This window comes from Rana temporaria, chromosome 11 (assembly GCF_905171775.1).
Source record: "Rana temporaria chromosome 11, aRanTem1.1, whole genome shotgun sequence".
Classification (NCBI taxonomy): domain Eukaryota; kingdom Metazoa; phylum Chordata; class Amphibia; order Anura; family Ranidae; genus Rana; species Rana temporaria.
The window spans coordinates 135,653,962-135,673,565 of NC_053499.1; the positions used below are offsets into that span (position 1 = coordinate 135,653,962).

General features: G+C 42.7%; 1 protein-coding gene across 3 annotated transcripts in view; it reads left to right on the forward strand.

Annotated features, from left to right (window-relative positions):
* Positions 1-19,604, forward strand: part of LOC120917715 — a 68,161-nt gene that overhangs the window by 16,388 nt on the left and 32,169 nt on the right. For 2 of the 3 annotated variants that reach the window (XM_040329191.1, XM_040329190.1), the window contains one exon: positions 10,783-10,959. The exons of the other annotated variant lie outside the window; for it this stretch is intronic. In XM_040329191.1, coding sequence (XP_040185125.1) covers positions 10,783-10,959 — 177 coding nt within the window. The remainder of the gene's footprint in view (positions 1-10,782; positions 10,960-19,604) is intronic. 3 annotated transcript variants of the gene reach the window in all.

A 19,604-nucleotide genomic window follows, 5' to 3' on the forward strand; every position in this document is an offset into this window, starting at 1 on the left:
CTGGAACAAGCTGACACATCACACGTTCTAATTGCCTTAATGATTCTATGTGTAAGCTCTATAGAGGGAGTGAGGGAAAAGCACTCTGGATTGTGTTAATTAAAGCTGAACGCCGAGCAAACATCTGAGGACACAGCAGAAATTACTATGTGCCCATTGTTTTAGGCTGCATTCACACCTAAGCGACAGGAGCGTTCGCGTGTAGCGGCAGATTTGCCGCGATTACAAATGTTTAATTTTAATTTTTTTTTTTCCTAAAGTATTCCCATTGCTGTCTATGGGAAAACGCGCCTGTCGCGTGAAAAAAAGGGTCCGGGACTTTTTTTCAGGCGACAGGCGTTGCGCGTCTATGAGATGTGAACCATCTCCATAGACGGCAATGGGAATTCTCCCCTCTAGCGACAGAAGCGTCCCGCGTCGGGTGTTTTGTCGCTTAGGTGTGAATGGGGTCTTACCTGTTATAGGGAATTTAATTCTGTAAAGGCAGTCATGTGATCTAGGCACCCCTGCTTGATGGCGCAATTTGTTTCTGGTGCTGCCTACAGTCTACTCTGCAGCTAGGTATTGGCTGACAAGGATCAACTCTAGCCTGTGATTGGATAATTATTTCCATGCTTATAGTATTAGACTATTAGCACTATGCAAAGTGGTAAAGCCCTGATTGGCCCCTAGTGCGGAACCCCCACTCCCACTCCCAGTATGAGTGCTGCTGTGCAGGGACCAGGGGCGGACTGACCATTGAGTTACTCGGGCACTGCCCGAGGGCCCCATGCCACTTTTTACATCTGTCCCTGATATGTCCGAAACTGACATGCTTTTGATGTGAAAATCCAGAGATTTTAGCTGCCCCGCCTCTGCACTGCCTCCTGGCGTGGTGGCCATCTGTAAGCCCGGGGGCCCCATAATCTTCTATTGCCCGGGGGCCCCGTGAGTTGTCAGTCCGCCCCTGACTGTATACAGTATATACTGACAGACACACAGTTGGGCAGTGTCAGTAGTCTTTAACCCTCCTGGCGGTAACCCCGAGCGTGACTCGGGTTGGATTTTTTCTGCTGCGATCGGTATCCCTGAGTCACGGTCGGGGTAGCTGTGCAGAGCCTGCAGCGTGCGCTGGCTTACCTTGTCCTGGATCCAGCGATGTCACCGCGCTGTGTGAGCGAGCGGGACCTCGCTCGATTCACACAGCGTCCTCCTGTGCCGCCGATCTCCGTTCCCTGCGACGTTACGACGCACGGGAGCGGAGATTGGCGCCAAATTCAAAAACGTAAACAAACACCTTACATACAGTATACTGTAATCTTATAGATTACAGTACTGTATGTAAAAAAAACACACACCCCCTTGTCCCTAGTGGTCTGCCCAGTGCCCTACATGTACTTTTATATAATAAAAACCTTTTTTTCTGCCTGGAAACTGGAGATTGTCCATAGCAACCAAAAGTGTCCCTTTATGTCAAAAATGGTTTTAGATCAGCTAGAAAACAGCGATAATAAATTATAATCACTTGCAGAATTGTGCGATAGCGATTTGTGGGGAAATTCGTCATAAAAAAAAAAAATAATAATGACAGCAACAATTCTGCAACTGAGAAAATTTCAGTGATTTTGAGTTGATTACATTATTGAATAATTTTTATTTTAATTATATTATTACTTGCTATAATTATTTATAATTATTTATTATGTTATAATTTAAAATTTTGTTTTTAAAAAAATGTCATACCCGGGATGCCTATTAGACTCTTGTTTGGTCAGATTTAAGTGAGTTATTCCTAAGAATTACAGGCCTACAGTATAAAACACCAAATTTCCTTGCAAATAATGGTACCGCTTTCGGTACGTAATTCCAGACAGAATCATACCGCCAGGGAGGTTAATTTTTTTTTTTTAAAACATTAGTTATTTTCTATTACAATCATTTTATTAAGATGTTATGAAAAAAGGGAGCGTATACAACTCAACAATAGAATCAAAATAGAGATAAGATAAGGTTTCACGGCGCAGGTGGGTGATATCAATATTTTCTAGTGGGAGGATTTCTTTAAATCAAATAAAGAGTCTTCCCTAGTGAGTTCAGATAAAGATCCAATTTTCTATCAAGCTGAAATTGTCAGAAGGACCCAAAATAATCTGGCAAGAGCCTCTGCTCTGAAATATCCCATTCCGGGGCCAATGTTGTTCCCCAACTGATGTCTCACTGCTGTTCTTAATTAGCCTTGGTTTCAAAACATTATTTATACTTTATGTGCCAGCATTAAACCTTCACTATTTTCTCTTCTCCATTCTGCATCTTGTAGAGAAAATTTCCAGTGTTTTTCAAGCATGCTGCTTAGAAGACAAATAGACTTTTATCCAAGCTTGTATAACTGGATCAACATATTCATGGAAAAATCCTGACCTGTGAGGCCGGCAATACACAAGCACCTGGAATGTCACTGACTCGAGACTTTTATGAGTCTTAGGTTATAAATTTACTTAAAGATACTCTGCAGTTAAAGTTCTAATTAAAGCTGTAAAATGCATAGAAGGAATAGCCGACCTGCCCAAGGTTTTTTTTTTTTTTTTTTTTTTTTCATCTGGGCGGTGCTAAAGGCAGTCAGGCCACAATGCTTGTGAAAAAAAAATACCTTTGTTACTGGTAACCTTGTGCTGGGAACTTGTGACTTCAGTGCTGGCTTCTCTAGATTAGGGTTGCCATCAAACCAAACCCAAATAGGTAGATTCAGGTACGTGAGCCTAAAGATGCGGCGGCGTAGCTTAGCCTGTTTAGGCTACGCCGCCGTAAATTAGCTAGGCTAGTAATGATTCTAAATCAACTTACCTGCTAATTTACGGCGGCGTAGCCTAAAACGAGCGGGCGTAAGGGCGCCTGATTCAAATTGTTTGGAGAAGGCCGTGTTGTATGGAAATGAGGCTTGACCTCACGTTTTTTGACGTTTTTATACACTGCGCATGCGCCGGGCGCCTACATTTCCCAGGGCGCATTGCGGCTAAGTACGCCGTACCGGCCTATTGATTTCGGCGTGGACGTAAACGACGTAACTCCCGATTCGCGGACGACTTACGCAAACGACGTAAAAAATTCGAACCTCGCGGCGGGAACGGCGGCCATACTTTAACATTGTTATTCCACCTCATAGGTGGAATAACGTTAGGCCGCCTAAGGCCTTACGGAAACGACGTAATTCGACTGCCGCGGCCTGGCGTACGTTCAGGAATCGGTGTACAAGCTCATTTACATAATCTACACCGGCCGCAATGGAAGCGCCACCTAGCGGCCATCCGAAAAATTGCAAGCTAAGATAGAACGGCGCAAGCCGTCCTATCTTAGCTTTGTTTAAGCGTATCTCTGTTTGAGCATACGCTTAAACATACGGCGGCGTAGATTCGGAGTTAGGTCGGCTTATCTACTGATAAGCCGGCCTAACTCTTTCTGAATCTACCTAAAACACTTTAACGGCACAGGGACAGTCAGCCTAATCACCACCTGCTCCTGAGCCAATCAAGTTTGATAAATACGGTATTCACATTTACTACTTCTTCTTTCTCAAGCTTTTCTTTGAACTTTACTTAAATAACAGGAGAATTACAAAAATCTGATAAATTGGTATTGCAATCCAATGTTAGGTGACCAGATTTTTAAAGTGAAATCCAGTGACATATTTTTTTTACTAGTAATAGCGGTAATCAGCGACTCTTTGCCCGTCACCGCCGTTGTCCGCCTCACAGCCTGTCAAGTCTTAGGCCTTGTACACACGAAAGGATCGCCAGAGGAGAACGGTCTGAAGGACCGTTTTCATCAGTCCAAACCGATCGTGTGTAGGCCCCATAGGTTATTTAACCTTCGGTCAAAAAAATGAGAACTTGCTTTAAAATTGAACCGATGGACGCCTAACCGATAGGTCAAAACCGATGGTTAGTATGCAAAAGCATTGGTTAAAAATGCTCAGAATCAAGCCGACGCATGCTTGGAAGCATTGAACTTCGTTTTTTTCAGCACGTCGTTGTGTTTTACGTCACCGCGTTCTGACACAATCGTTTTTTTAACTGATGGTGTGTACGCACGACGGACCATCAGTCAGCTTCATCGGTTAACTTAAGACAACTGTCCTTCAGACCGTTTTCATCGGATGGACTGATGGTGTGTACAAGGCTTTACTCTCTGAGCCCCGGCTACTACTGGGTGGGGAGCGGAGGAAGATCACTCCACCAGGGAAGACAAGAAGATAAGCAGGCAGGCGGCTGGCCAGGACTTGAGCCAAGGCAGAAGAACATGCGAGCAGAGCTCAATGGGCATGCACCCGAAACTGAAGAAATGGTCCCTCCGCTCCGACCAGCACATGATCATCAGAAAGGGGCACAGATAATGGAAAAAAAAATGTAATTCAGATTTATTTATTTTTTATTCTGCACTGACTGTCTTTGAAATTGCCCCAGCCCCTATTCAAATTCAATCCGGGGACAAAACTGGGGACAGACTTGGTCCAGGGACAGTGTCCTCAATCCGGGGATGGTCCCCGGAAACCAGGGATGTCTGGTCACCCTAATCCAATGTGCATGCCATGAACAGTTCCCAAACAGTGTAAGGAAGGTGCATAATATAATGCCCCGTACACACCATCACTTTATGTGATGAAAAAAAATGACGTTTTTAAAAACGTCACTTTAATTGACCGTGTGTGGGGGAAAACGTTGTTTTATGTCTTCTAAAAAACGACCAAAAAAAATTGAAGCATGCTTCAATTTTATGTGTCGTTTTTCAAAACGTCAACTTTTACTTCACAGAAATTGACCGTGTGTAGCAAAAACGTCGTTTAAAACGACGTTTTTTCACCCGCGCATGCCCAGAAGCTAGTTATGAAGCAAGCTTCAATGGAAAACGTGGTGGAACGTAACCTCGCTTTGCTAGAACATTGTGAGAAAAACGATGGTGTGTAGGCAACTTCGTCTTTGAAAATTGAAGTTTCAAAAACGTCATTTTTTACTTCACAGAAAATGTCGTGTTTTTTCATCACATAAAGTGATGGTGTGTACGGGGCAAAAGAGTATCCACATCCTGATTATATTAGCAATAAAGTCCCACAAGCTTGAAAGAAGGGAGTGCTGTGGCGCCACTTACTAAGAAATTATCTCATCATTTCCTCTCCAGGCCCTAGGCCTCACGGCTTTCCTCTCCCAGGCCCCGGGGAGGAGTTCTCCCACTTATTACTGAATCTTCTTCTCCTGCTGCAGACCGAAGCCTAACATTGGCTCCTGCTCCTACTATATAAAGGGACAGGGCAGGGCTGATACAGAGGACACACCTCCAAGGGGAGTAACCTCACATTAAAGGGGAACACCTGCCTACACTCCTCTCCTCTAAAATCAGGCACGTCCCCATACATGCAACTACCACATGACACATAAGATAACTACACAATGTACAATATGCATAAATAACTTGTTCTGGAACAAGCATTAACCATGAGCATACAGTATATACAGCACAAGCCAATAGCCAATAACTCTATAACATGAATCACATAGTCTTAGTAGTTATTTTCCCTTTACACATAACATAGAGCGTCTGGCATATGTTCAAGTTGTCTGGTAACGGGATGAGGCCTTTGAACATAAAATATCAAGTCCACTCCAATGTTGAAGAACAAGATCTCTTCCCCCACATCCATTTCCATCCAGAAGAAGGTGGAGGTTAAATGGGCTGATCCCCACTTTTTTACATTACAGGCAGCAGGTGGGAATTCGGACAACCGATTAGCCTCATTAGTTCAGTGGGTCCGTAAACAGTCTGGGTTCACCCCAAACCCATGTCTGACCCAAACTTCAATCTCATTCCTACTTCTGTCCTTTAGAAGCTGGTGGTGCAGATGATAAACCATGATGTGTGAGGTGTGTCTGTTCACAGGAGCCCAATAAATACAGTATGCACTAAGCAGTCGGTATGTTTATGTTAACATATAAAAAAAGTTTCAGCAGGAGTTCTGTGTTAAAGAAGTATCAATACCGTTAATAACCATTGTTAAATATCCCAGGGGATCAAGTGCACTTGCTCATGTTACTGATCCTAAATATGATTCTGCAAATAAAGAATATAGTATTGTTTTCTGTTTCTGCTGGCTGTCAGCTCCACCCCAGGCTGAAGTCCAATTTATGGGCGTTCCTATGGGTGGAACCACAGCACTGTAGCTACCTCACCCTCTCCTCTCTGTGCTGTGAGCTCATTGACCATCTCCTTGACCCTTGGAGGCTGCAAGCGAAGTCCTGTGGATCTGGCAGATGTAAACACTGTCGTTTTTTTTGCTGAAAAGCTTGAGATCTTTTTTTTTTTCTGATCTCAGGTTTTCCAGCATAGAGGAGACCCCAGATTTCTCCATAAAGAGGACCTGCCATGCCCTATTCCTATTACAAGGGATGTTTAAATTCCTTGCAATAGAAGTAAAAGTGATTACGGTACATTTTTTTTTAAAGGGAAAGTGTACAAATTGCACTAAAAATGTTTAAAGTGTCCCCGCATGCCCGCATGCAGAAGCAATCACATACATAGGTTGCGCCTGCATATGTAAATGGAGCTAAAACCACAGGTATCGGCTCAAACTTTGGAACGAGCACAATAATTCTAGTGTATGACCTCCTCTGTAAGTCTAAACTGGTAACCTGTAAAAATGTACAGAAGTTTGGCGCAATTTTAAAGCATGACTTGTTAGGTATCTATTTACTCGGTGTAACATTATCTTTCACGTTATACAAAAAACATGGGCTTCCTTTCGTGGTTTCTTTTTTTAATTCATGGGGAAAAAAAAATTCCAAAAGAATTGCATTTGAAAAATTGCTGTGCAAATACCGTATGACATAAAAAATTGCAATGACTGTCATTTTATTCTCTAGAGTCTCTGCTAAAATTATATATATAAAATAAAAAATAAAAAATTACGATCTTAAAGAGTAACTCCACTTTTGTTGAGAAAAAAACATACCCCTGTAAACATACAAAGTGTATAAATGATAATTTTTTTCCTAGAAAATTACTCAAAACCCCCAAACATATATATATAATGTTTGGGGGTTTTGAGTAATTTTCTAGCAAAAAAAAATTATCATTTATACACTTTGTTAAAAATCCCCAAAAAGTACATAGATCACCCAGAGGGGTATGTTTTTTTCTCAACAAAAGTGGAGTTACTCTTTAAGATCGTAATTTTTTCATGCAAAGCCACTTGTGAAAGATCCCATAAGGGTGTATTTGGTGTGTGCATATATACAAAATATTCTGAACATACTGGGGAAGATTCAGATAGATTAGCGGATCTTTAGATCCGCGTAATCTATCTGATTTACGATCCGCCGGCGCAATTTTGAGGCTAGTGCAGTATTCACAAAGCACTTACCTCGAAACTTGCGCCGGCGGATCGTAAATCCCCTGGCGGAATTTAAATTCCGCGGCTAGGGGGAGTGTAGTATTTAAATCAGGCGCGTCCCCACGCCAATTTAAATGCGCATGCGCCGCCGGCTAAATTTCCCAGCTTGCATTGCTCCCAATGACGTTGCTAGGACGTCATTGGTTTCGTCGTGAACGTAAATTACGTCCATCCGTATTTGCGACCGACTTACGCAAACGACGTTAAAATTCAAAACTTGGCGCGGGAACGACGGCCATACTTAACATTAGCTACCCCTCATATAGCAGGGGTAACTATCCGCCGGAAAAAGCCGAATGCAAACAACGTAAAAAAAAGCGACGGGCGGGCGTTTGTTTCTGAATCGGCGTATCTCCTCATTTGCATATTTGTCACAAGTTAAACACGAAATGCCACCTAGCGGCCAGCGGAAGATTGCAGCCTAAGATCCGACGGTGTAAGTCACTTACACCTGTCGGATCTAAGGGAGATCTATGCGTAACTGATTCTTATGAACCAGTCGCATAGATCCGACCATCGGATCTCAGCGATACGACGGCGTATCAGGAGATACGCCGTCGTATCTCTTTCTGAATCTACCCCACTGTCACTACGATACTTGTTAAGCATAAACTGCAAGAAAAAACAACATGTATACTGAACAAAAATCCATCGTGCAGTCAGACTGCATAAAGGAGAGATGCCCAGATCATGCATTATATGGAAGGCAATCCAGGCAAATATTTAAACAGTAACTTCATGTTCCGATTAACTGATGAGGCTAAAATCTCCCATGTAATTACCATGAAATAACCATCCAACAATGCATCCAGTCAGACCGGTCTTCCCAGCAGAGAACAATACGTTTATTAAAAACATGCCAACACAAAGCAAAATTAATGACTTTCAAAACATTTGTCAACCACGATAAGCTCTCCCAGAGTGTGGATCTGCAGTGTACAAATTAAAGTCCAACTTACTAACGCAAACAAAAGTTCCGCACGTGGAAAACAACAAAGGCAGCTTCCAATTTAAAGAAAAAAAAATCTATATTTAATTAGATATTTTTAGCTTTGTTTTTCCCTGTAGTCTGCTCAGAATGCTGGTTAGCTGCCATAGAGAAGGTTGTTTGGCCTCTCCATTAGTACAACAGGCAAACACATAAAAATGCAGTTTGAAAGCCAAGTGGTTTTCAAGTTATTTATTTTAATTACCAATAGCCATTTTGTTCAAATGTGTTGAAACACTGGAAGGATGGGAGCCAATGTGAAATGACTGGAGTTTTTTGAGAACTTCATGGCGTTGTAGAAAATTTAACAAGGAAAATATTTAGTGAAGAAATTCACTTGATTTACGAGGTCTTAAATTCAAGGTTTTCTTTACGATGTGAGGAAAAGAAAATAAATACAATCTTGCTTACTTTGATTGTGTAGCACAGTGGTTAATGCCACAGTCTGGTTCATGTTCTAACTGGGTTTTAAAGCCCGACTCCATGCACTACAAAAGAGAAAACCCCTTAAAGGCTAAGGCCTCGTACACACGACCGAGTTTCTCGGCAAAAAACAGCAAGAAACTTGCTGGGAGATATTTTTTTGCCGAGGAAACCGGTCGTGTGTACATTTTCATCGAGGAAACTGTCGAGAAACTCGACGAGCCAAAAAGAGAGCAAGTTCTCTATTTCCTTGACGGGAATGGAGAAAATTGGCTTGTCGAGTTCCTCGACAGCCTAACAAGGAACTCGATGAGGAAAACGATGCGTTTCACCCGTTGAGTTTCTCGGTCGTGTGTACGAGGCTTAAGTTCACCTTCTGTTCACCTTTTTTTTTCTAAATTACAGCTCCCCCCATGTACCAATATAGCATTAATGTACTTCTTTTGACTGGCTGTTTAAAAGCACTGCTCCATTACTTCTGCCTTACTTCCTAGACAGACTTTAGGTCATGACACAGAAAGGAGTGGACCAGCTGACCTCATTAGCACACACTCTACATCATCTACCCTCAGCTGGTCAACGCCTTCCTGTGTCATGACCTATAGTCTGTCCAGGAAGTAAGGCAGAAGTAATGGAGAGGTGTTTTTAAACAGCCATGAAGCCAACGAGGTAAGGGACTGTAGAATAAATGGAAAGCTGTTTTATTTTTGCAAAAGAAGTACATTAATGCTATATTGGTACATAGGGGAGCTGTAATTTGGGGTGGAAAAATGGATTTACCCCCTTAATAACCAGGTCATTTTTTGCGATACGGCACTGCGTCGTTTTAACTGACAATTGCATGCTTGTACGACCCAAACAAAAGTGATGTAATTTTCCCTCAAATAGAGCTTTCTTTTGGTGGTATATGATCACCTCTGCGGTTTTTATTCTTTGCACTATAGACAAAAGTCTATTGTGCGTTGAGACAGGAGCAGATGCATAGTAAGGCTGTATACTGGTGCTGATTTTGGGCCCAAATAAATGTCAGTGGGCATCCGCCTCTTCTCGGGTCCCATGCCAGCGTTCCTGGCCCCTCTCTTCTGCCGGGTGTCCCCACAGCAAGCAGCCAAGCAGGCACCCAAGCAGGCGATCTTCTGAGCCGTGGCTCTGTTTGTCCATTCACACATGGAGCCGCGGCTTGGCAGCCACACCAAACTGAGCATGTGTAGAGTGACTCAAAAGGCTCTGTCTTATCAGGAGATATATTGGTGATAGTGGAAGGGGAGGATCAGAGAATACAGGATCAAACAGCCTTTTTACACAATTCGCAGGATTAACCCCTTAGGTTCTTCAGTGAGTATAACAAGCATGCTTTATTGCATATACATTCATGAATAAGTGTTGAAGTCCCTCTTGGATATGTCTTTATGGAGCTCTAAAAACTTGACACATTTTCGAGCTTCTATCTATTATGCCGCGTACACACGATCGGACATTCCGACAACAAAACCGTGTTTTGTTTTTTTTTAGACGGAATGTTGGCTCAAACTTGTGTTGCATAAACACGGTCACAGAAATGTCGGAAATTCCGAACGTCAAGAACACGGTCACGTAGAACACTACGTCAAGCCAAGAAAAATGAAGTTCAATGATTTTTGTGCGTCGTAATTGGCTACAGACGATTGGAATTTCCGACAAGAACTTTTGTTGTCGGAAAAATTGAGAACCAGCTCTCAAAATTCCGACAGCAAATATCCGATGGAGCATACACACGGTCGGAATTTCCGACCAAAAGCTCACATCGAACATTTGTTGTCGGAAATTGTGTGTACGCGGCATTACACTCTGGTCTGTCCCCATTGGGGAATGTATTGCCAGCTGCAGGAGAAACCAGTTGAGCAAACAACATATAGTACTCTCAAAACTCACAGCCTGATTTCTGAAAACTAGAAATGATTTGATTGCATGTGTTTAGTTTACAGAGGAGTACATGAGGAAGATGTCACAAGATGCATGGCCCAGAATCCTTATAGTTGCTGATGGATCTTGTGGAGAGTCAAGTTTTCTGCTGGGTGTCAACTCAGAATACATTGTGGAATCCTGTAATGCATATGGGGCCAATGCAGCATTTGAAAGATTAGACCAGCGGCAGGTAAGGAGTTTAATATTATTAATTAACATTAAGCAGTTAAACTAAACTGATCTGGCCTTAAAGGGGTTGTAAAGGTACAATTTTTTCACTTACCTCATCCTTCCATTTTGCTTTTAATTGTCCTTATTTCATCTGAGAAATCCTGACTTCCTGTTCTTCTGTCTGTAACTCCACACAGTAATGTGAGGCTTTCTCCCTGGTGTGATGTTGTGCTTGCCCCCTCCCTTGGACTACAGGAGAGTCAGGACACTCTCTACATTGCAGATAGAGAAAGGAGCTGTGTGTTAGTGGGCATCCTGACTCTCCAGTAGTCCAAGGGAGGGGGCGAGCATGACACTCCACATCAGGGAGAAAGCCTTGCATTACTGTGTGTAGTTACAGACAGAAGAACAGGAAGTGAGGATTTCTCAGAAGAAATAAGGACATTTAAAAGCAAAATGGAAGGATGAGGTAAGTAAAGGAGGACTGTTAAATGAGTTTGAGTGAGAATTATGGGCACTTGGCAGTTGAATGATGGGGGAGCCTTATAACAGGGTGAGGAGAAAAATACCACAAGAAAGACAAACAACAAAGGTTGCATTGGCCTAGTGAATTATCCCACGGATACTTTATTACAAGTCAAATACAAAATATATACTCACAAACCATGCAAGTTCACAGCACATCACGCCACTAGGTTGTAGTACCGTGGTACGTAAAACCCTGAGTGTTCCAACATCAAAGAGACGCAAACCCTCTTCAGAGTCAAAATTATTATTTCTTGGCTCTAAAGAAGAGGGTTCGCCCTTGAAATGCGTAAGCTAATTTGGATCCTAGACGGCATCTCTTTGATTTTGGAACTCTCAAGCCCTGTACACATGCTCGGTTTTCATGGCGGTAAAAAGTCAGGCCTCGTACACATGACCGAGAATCTCGTCGTAAAAGAAACATCGTTTTCCTCGACGAGGTTCTTGGCAGGCTTGTCGAGAATCTTGTCAAGCTTTCTTTGCGTACACACTGTCAAGACAAAATCTCGACGTTCTCAAACGCGGTGACGTACAACACGTACAACTAAATGCTTTGACTAAAGTTCCTCTTTGGGCCCATTCATACCAGAAACTGTTTTTGCATGTGCGGTTGTAAAGCCTCGTACACACGGCCGAGGAACTCGACGGGCGAAACACATCGTTTTCCTCGTCGAGTTCCTTGTTAGGCTGTCGAGGAACTCGACAAGCCAATTTTCTCCATTCCCGTCAAGGAAATAGAGAACTTGCTCTCTTTTTGGCTCGTCGAGTTTCTCGACAGTTTCCTCGACGAAAATGTACACACGACCGGTTTCCTCGGCAAAAAAATATCTCCCAGCAAGTTTCTTGCTGGTTTTTGCCGAGAAACTCGGTCGTGTGTACGAGGCTTAAGACCTCTGCGCAAATACCGTGAGACAGAAAGTATTGAAACAGCTGCCATTTTATTCTCTAGGATGTTAGGAAAAAAATCTATAATGTTTGGGGGTTCTAAGTAATTTTCTAGCAAAAAAAAATTGTAAAAAAATTGTAAACAAGTTTGAAAAATAGGCCCAGTCTTAAAGAGGAAGTAAACCCTCTTTTTTTTCCCAAAGCACCCTGCAAGACAAAAGCCGCGTACACACGACCATTTTTAATGTCCTAGAAAAAACAACGTTTTTTCAGTCTGATTCTTGTCAAGCCTGCCTTGCATACACACGATCGTGAAAAAAAAAAAATGCTGGAGCAAAGCGTGGTGACGTACAACATGTACGACAGCACTATAAAGGGGAAGTTCCATTCAGATAGCGCCACCCTTTGGGCTGCTTTTGCTGATTTTGTATTAGTAAAAGTTTGGTGAGAGTCGATTCGTGCTTTTCAGTCTGTAACAGTGTGACGAATGTGTTATCTCCATTACAAATGCTAGTTTTACCAGAACGAGTGCTCCTGTCTCATAACTTGCTTCTGAGCATGCATGTTTTTTTTCACGTCGTTAACCCCCCTGGAGGTATTCCCGAGTCTGACTCGGGGTGAGATTTTTTGCTACGATCGGTAACCCCGAGTCAGACTCGGGCTCGCCGCGCTGTGTGAGCGAGCGGGACCTCGCTCGATTCACACAGTGTCCTCCTGTGCCGCCCGATCTCCATTCCCTGCGACGTTACGACGCACGGGGGCGGAGAACGGTGCCGAATTCAAAAAACAAACACAATACATACAGTATACTGTAATCTTATAGATTACAGTACTGTATGTAAAAAATACACACCCCCCTTGTCCCTAGTGGTCTGCCCAGTGTCCTGCATGTACTTTTATATAATAAAAACTGTTCTTTCTGCCTGCAAACTGTAGATTGTCCAAAAGTGTCCCTTTATGTCAAAAATGGTTTTAGAGCAGCTAGAAAACAGCGATAATAAATTATAATCACTTGCAGAATTGTGCGATAGCGATTTGTGGGGAAATTCGTCATAAAAAAATTTAAGCGAGTTATTCCTAAGAATTACAATCCTACAGTATAAAACGCCAAAGTTCCTTGCAAATAATGGTACCGCTTTCAGCAACTTTTTTTCTGAAAAAATCATACCGCCAGGGAGGTTAAAGCCTGCACACGTCGAGAAAAATGCTCTGGAGCCCACACACGATCGTTTTTAATGACCATTTAAAAACATTGCATTTTTCACTTTATGAAAAACGGTTGTGTGTACGCGGCAAAAGGCATAATGAGCTAGTATGCATAGCATACTAGCTCATTATGAAGTACTTACCTGAGATCGAAGCCCCTGCAGTGGTGCTCGTTCCTCTCCTCCGTCTGCGGCATCTCTCCAGTAATCGCGGCTCCGGCGCTGTGATTGCCCCGGAGCTGCATGCACGTGGGAGCTGTCAGTGACGGCACGCTCAGTGCGCCTGTGTGTATTACCACTTTAATGTTTAGGATGTTTCTTGACAATTATGGAGTTAGAAGGAAATCACACTCTCAAACATTTCCCCGTGCACAAATAATTGCTTGGTTAGACATTCAATTGTATTCAAATGCTTTCCTGAATGTATTAATTGCACACACAAACATCCTGCTTACAGGAAATTGGATTCTCTACAACACATATTTTCATAATGTCCAACTCCTATCATATTCTGTAGATATGCCCTTGTGTTTTTCAATCATCATAAAAATTCCATTAAAGCAATCCTCTGCTTTGCCAGTGTACCGTCTATTTGCCTTTAGTAAAGCGGCTTCAATGATGGCAAGAAAGAATGTCTGATGAGCATTGGGCGTGATTTACTAAAACTGGAGAGTGCAAAATCTGGTGCAGCTCTGCATAGGAACTAACCAGCTTCCATTTTTTTGTCAAAGCTTATTTGAACAAGCTGAAGTTAGAAGCTAATTGGCTACCATGTTCAGCTGCACCAGATGTTTCACTCTCCAGTTTTAGTAAATCAACCCCATAGTTTGAATGTTTGAACATAAATCGACCAAGTACGGCCATCTTGAATCTACAAATGCAGCCCATAGTGCTGGGTCTTCCAAGGTACACAACAGTTAATTTAAAAAGGAAGGGAGAAACACCTTGTAGTATCTGCTATTACCCAGCTTAGTAGATTTTATAATGACTGGTTCACTTAACCTGAAGTAGCACTCTCTTAGCTTTTGGGAAATTTAGTTTGTGGTTCCTCTGTAGCCAGTGGAGCAAGGTTCAATTGCTTTTGGCTGTTCTGGGTTCTGCTAGTTGCAGTCTCAGCTGCTTTTCCCTGGTTTCTGGAAGGTTCCAGAATTTAGTGGGTGGAAAAGGCAGGCCCTCACATGCATATTTATACAGCCTCATCCAATTCCTGGCAGGAGTGATTGGCCAGTAGGGGGCTGAGGTGTGTATAAATAGGCAGGGGCCTGGAACAACATGGTCTATGTTCCGATGGGAGAAGACACAGCCTGAAGCCTCGTACACACGACCGAGTTTCTCGGCAAAAACCAGCAAGAAACTTGCTGGTTTTTTTTTTTTGCCGAGGAAACCGGTCGTGTGTACACTTTTCGACGAGGAAACTGTCGAGGATCTTGTCGAGCCAAAAAGAGAGCATGTCTTCTTTTTTCTCGAAGGCAATGGAGAAATTTGGCTCGCCAAGATCCTTGACAGCCTAACAAGGAACTCGACGAGCAAAACGATGTGTTTCGCCCGTTGAGTTCCTCGTTCGTGTGTACGAGGCCTAAGGGCTGACGCTCTCTGGGCTGATAGCTGCAGCTTAGAAGAGGCTATCTGGATCCCAGCTCCAGCTAGATCTAGTTAACCTACGTCTAAAATTCCTGAATAGCAGTGCAGGAAGTCTGCATAGGATCTAACCTGGATACATCCAGTACAGAAGCTGATTGGTACTGAAAGAAAGCATTGAAGTACACAGGGCACATTGAGTACAAACCTAAAAGATCCTAGACTGTCCTTGCTACCTTATTGGAGAGTTCACTCCGGTTTACCTTCGCAATGGGGTCCCCTGAGTTCTAGTTCACTAGACACCGAGATTGTTTTTCAATGTTCAGGTCAGGATCAATGTAAACTGAATTTTTTCATGTTTTTGGTGTGCCACAACCAGCTATAATTTGTATTTTTGGTTATGTTAACATTTTTGTATAATTACAGTGAAACCTTGAATTTCAAGTAACACGGTTAACGAGCGTTTCGCAATGCAAGCATTTTTTTTTTAAATCCTGACTCAGTTTGCAAGTGTTGTCTCGCAAAATGAGCAGGATTCAAGCCACATGGGAGGCCGCGTCATTGGATTTGATTTATAGCAGCAGGAGCCAATGGCTGCGCTGCTATCTATCTATTCGATGAAGAGCTGAGAAGCCATGGAGAGAGCGACATGGGGTCGCACCCAGGGAAATTCGAGGCTCAGGTTAGTAAAACGGGGGGCTAGGGGACCGGACACAGCAAGGTGTTTTTTCACCGTAATGCATCCTATGCAAAAAACACAAAGGTTAACCCTTTAACATCTAATATGCTGACTGTACTGACTGAGTATCACAGGACTGAAGTTATGATCCTAAATCTTAGCTTTGAGGAAATGAGTCTTGAGTCGATTCAGTGATTCGAATTACTTCACTGAACTGATCCAAATGATTCAAATCACTAAAATGAATCACTCTGCCCAAGTCTACTTGCAGGGAATGAAATCTGGGATAATACAGCCAGCCCAGTCTGGGGTCTGTGCTACACTGATAATATGTAAGTTAAATGGTTATGTTTATCCTTACTGGAGTTCAACTGAAGTAGACACGCCAAGCTGAACACAGTATAAGTGGAATATGGGTTCTATAAAAGTGTCTTATAACAGACTCCAGTGACCTCTGTTATATCTTTGTTTAAACAAAGTGTGTGTTCGGTCTCCTTATTTGTCCATGCATTCAGGGAAGATTTATAGAAAAATGTAAAGAGAATAATGTTTAGTTCAGGCTCTTATAACAAGTCACATAATGGACACGATCATTGTAAAAATAAAACTCCTTCGACTTCTATTGCGAGCAAAGCCGATGTGGGATTACTCAGACAGCTTGACGTGTCAGCGTTTATTCATTGCTTGTTTTAATAGAATGCATGAATAGATCTTTGGGGTGCCACGGTTAAGACACTAAGGTGTTTGTGTTGGCAACATAGAAAGTACATCTTAGGAGAGAGAGAACAGCATGATAGGATTCCTCCAGGCAATGCAACGAGCAATGCTTTTACCAAAGTTCATCTTCTATCATTATAGGGCAGTAAGGATTATAAAACATAATGGTTGATAACCTAAAATTCATAGTCTCTTTTTTGATTAAAGAGTACCTGTCAGTAGAGAAATATTGGAGTTGACTTGTTTTTGAAGGACCTTTGTTAGGAAAACGTGAAAAACCGTGCTATTAGTCCTCACTGGTCCCCGCTGTGTTCTGGGAGCCGTGTGTTTCCCAGAACACATTGGGGGGTGAAGCGAAGGGAGTCTATACCCGGAAGTGGTGCAAATACCTGTATTATACAGGTATCTGCACCCCCTCCCTCCTGAAAGGTGCCAAATGTGACACCGGAGGGGGGGATGGTTCTGAAAAGCGGAGGTACACTTTTGGTTGAACCGCCGCTTTAACTCTAAATTGATGAGCTGTAAAAACTTTTAAGGTGTCGTCTAGGAACAATTTTGGGTACTGTGGTTTTTCAGTGTTTCACAGGCACTAGAAATTGTGAGTTTTTACATTATCGGTATCCCTTTACTTGATGCAACCTAATCTTTAAGATGTCACCTTATTGTGCTTGTGTGCATTAAAATTAATTGGAGTGTATTTTCTTATCTCTCTGGCTGTACTTAATTCATAAATCTCAACCATTGCTACTCTCTACTGGCGTGCCCCAGGGTTCTGTCTGATTATAATCTATCTTCTTACTCTTGGTCTCATATTTAGTACATTTTAAATCCACTTTCATTGCTATGGGTACGACACCCAGTTCTACCTGTCCACTAAACCTACTACCACCCTTCCACCCAAATGCCTTACCAATTGTTTTTTCAGGAAAACAAATCCTGGCTCTCTTCCAACTTTCTCAAATTGAACAGTGACAAAAGCGAGGTTCTCCTCTTTGGTACGAAATCCACCCTGACAAAGCTTCAGGCCTCGTACACACGATCGAGTTTCTCTGCAAAAACCAGCAAGAAACTTGCTGGGAGATATTTTTTGCAGAGGAAACCGGTCGTGTGTACATTTTTGTCGAGGAAACTGTCGAGAAACTCGATGAGCCAAAAAGAGAGCAAGTTCTCTATTTCCTTGACGGGAATGGAGAAAATTGGCTTGTCGAGTTTCTCAACAGCCTAACAAGGAACTCGACGAGGATAACGATGTGTCGTGTGTACGAGGCCAAAGTCTGTTAATTTTCACTGAACAATACAAGTGGATTGCTCAGAGCTAGATTAACTCTGTGTGGCAAGACTGGGCACAGATGATAGGAAATCTTATTCTCTACAATGTGACATAAAAAAAAAATATATATACTTTGGGTTTACATCCACTTTAAGGTCATTCCTAACCTCGCTCCTCCGTATCTTTATGAACTCCTGCATATCCACAGACCCTCCCGCACTCTCAGGTCGTCTTCTTCTATTCATCTCAATGTTCTATCTGCCCGCTTGATCACTATAGGATTGAGAGTCCTTAGCTTATTACAGGTGCTGGTATTTGAGTGTCTTGATTGGGGATGGCGTCACTCCCAAGCAAGAGTGGGAGCCATTCAAGTAAACAAGTAATTCATATTTTATTGCAGAAGAGACTTTGCACCAACAATATGTTATTATTTAGGGTGCTTAAACCCCTCCACTCTCTTTTCACCACAGTTTGACTCAGCTTTCCTTTATATTACACTATCAAGGGTACTGAAGTCCTATACAGTGCCTAGAAAAAGTATTCATATATTTTCCAAATTTTGTCATGTTACAACCATAAATGTATTTTATTGGGATTTTATGTGATAGACCAACACAAAGTGGCACATAATTGTGAAGTGGAAGAAAAATGATAAATGGTTTTCAACATTTTTTTACAAATAAATATCTGAAAAGTGTGGCGTGGATTTGTAATCAGCCCCCTTTACTCTGATACCCCTAAATCTATTGGAACCAATTGCCTTCAGAAGTGACCTAATTAGTAAATAGAGTCCACCTGTGTGTAATTTAATCTCAGTATAAATACGGCTATACTGTGAAGCCCTCAGAGTTTTTTTAGAGAGCCTTAGTGAACAAACATCAGGAAGGCCAAGGAACACACCAGTGAGGGCCAGAAATAAAGTTGTGGAGAAGTTTAAAGCAGGGTTAGGTTATTAAAAAATATCCCAAGTTTTGAACATCTCAGGCCCCGTACACACATCCGAGAAACTCGACGGGCAAAACACATCGTTTTGCTCGTCGAGTTCCTTGTATAGCCGCCGAGGATCTCGGCGAGCCAAGTTTCCTCATTGACTAACGAGGAAATAGAGAACATGTTCTCTATTTGGCTTGACAAGTTCCTCGTCGGTTTCCTCGGCCAAAAGTGTACACACGACCGGGTTTCTCGGCAGAATACGGCTCCGATCGAGTTTCTGGCTGAATTCTGCCGAGAAACTCGGTCGTGTGTACGGGGCCTCACAGAGCACTGTCCATCATCTAAAAATTAAAAGCGTATGGCACAACTGTAACCTACCAAGACATGGCCGTCCACCTAAACTGAAAGGCAGAGCAAGGAGAGCATTAATCAGAGAAGCAGCCAAGTGGTCCATTGTAACTCTGGACGAGCTGCAGAGATCCACAGCTCAGGTGGGAGAATCTGTCCACAGGACAACTATTAGAGTGCACTCCACAAATCTGGCCTTTATGGAAGAGTGGCAAGAAGAAAGCCATTGTTGAAAGAAAGATATGAAGTTCCGTTTGCAGTTTGTGAGAAGCCATGTGGGGGACCCAGAAAACATGTGGAAGAAGGTGCTCTGGTCAGATGAGACCAAATTTAACTTTTTGGCCAAAAAGGAAAAGCTATGTGTGGCGGAAAACTAACACTGCACATCACCCTGAGCACATCATCTGGACCTGACTGGACATACTGGATCAGGGGGTTCCAGAGAATGGGAGAGGCTCTGGGAAAGTCTTGGAGACGAGCATGGGAGGAGGTGACAAGGGAGCTAGAGAGCAGGAGGTCCTGGG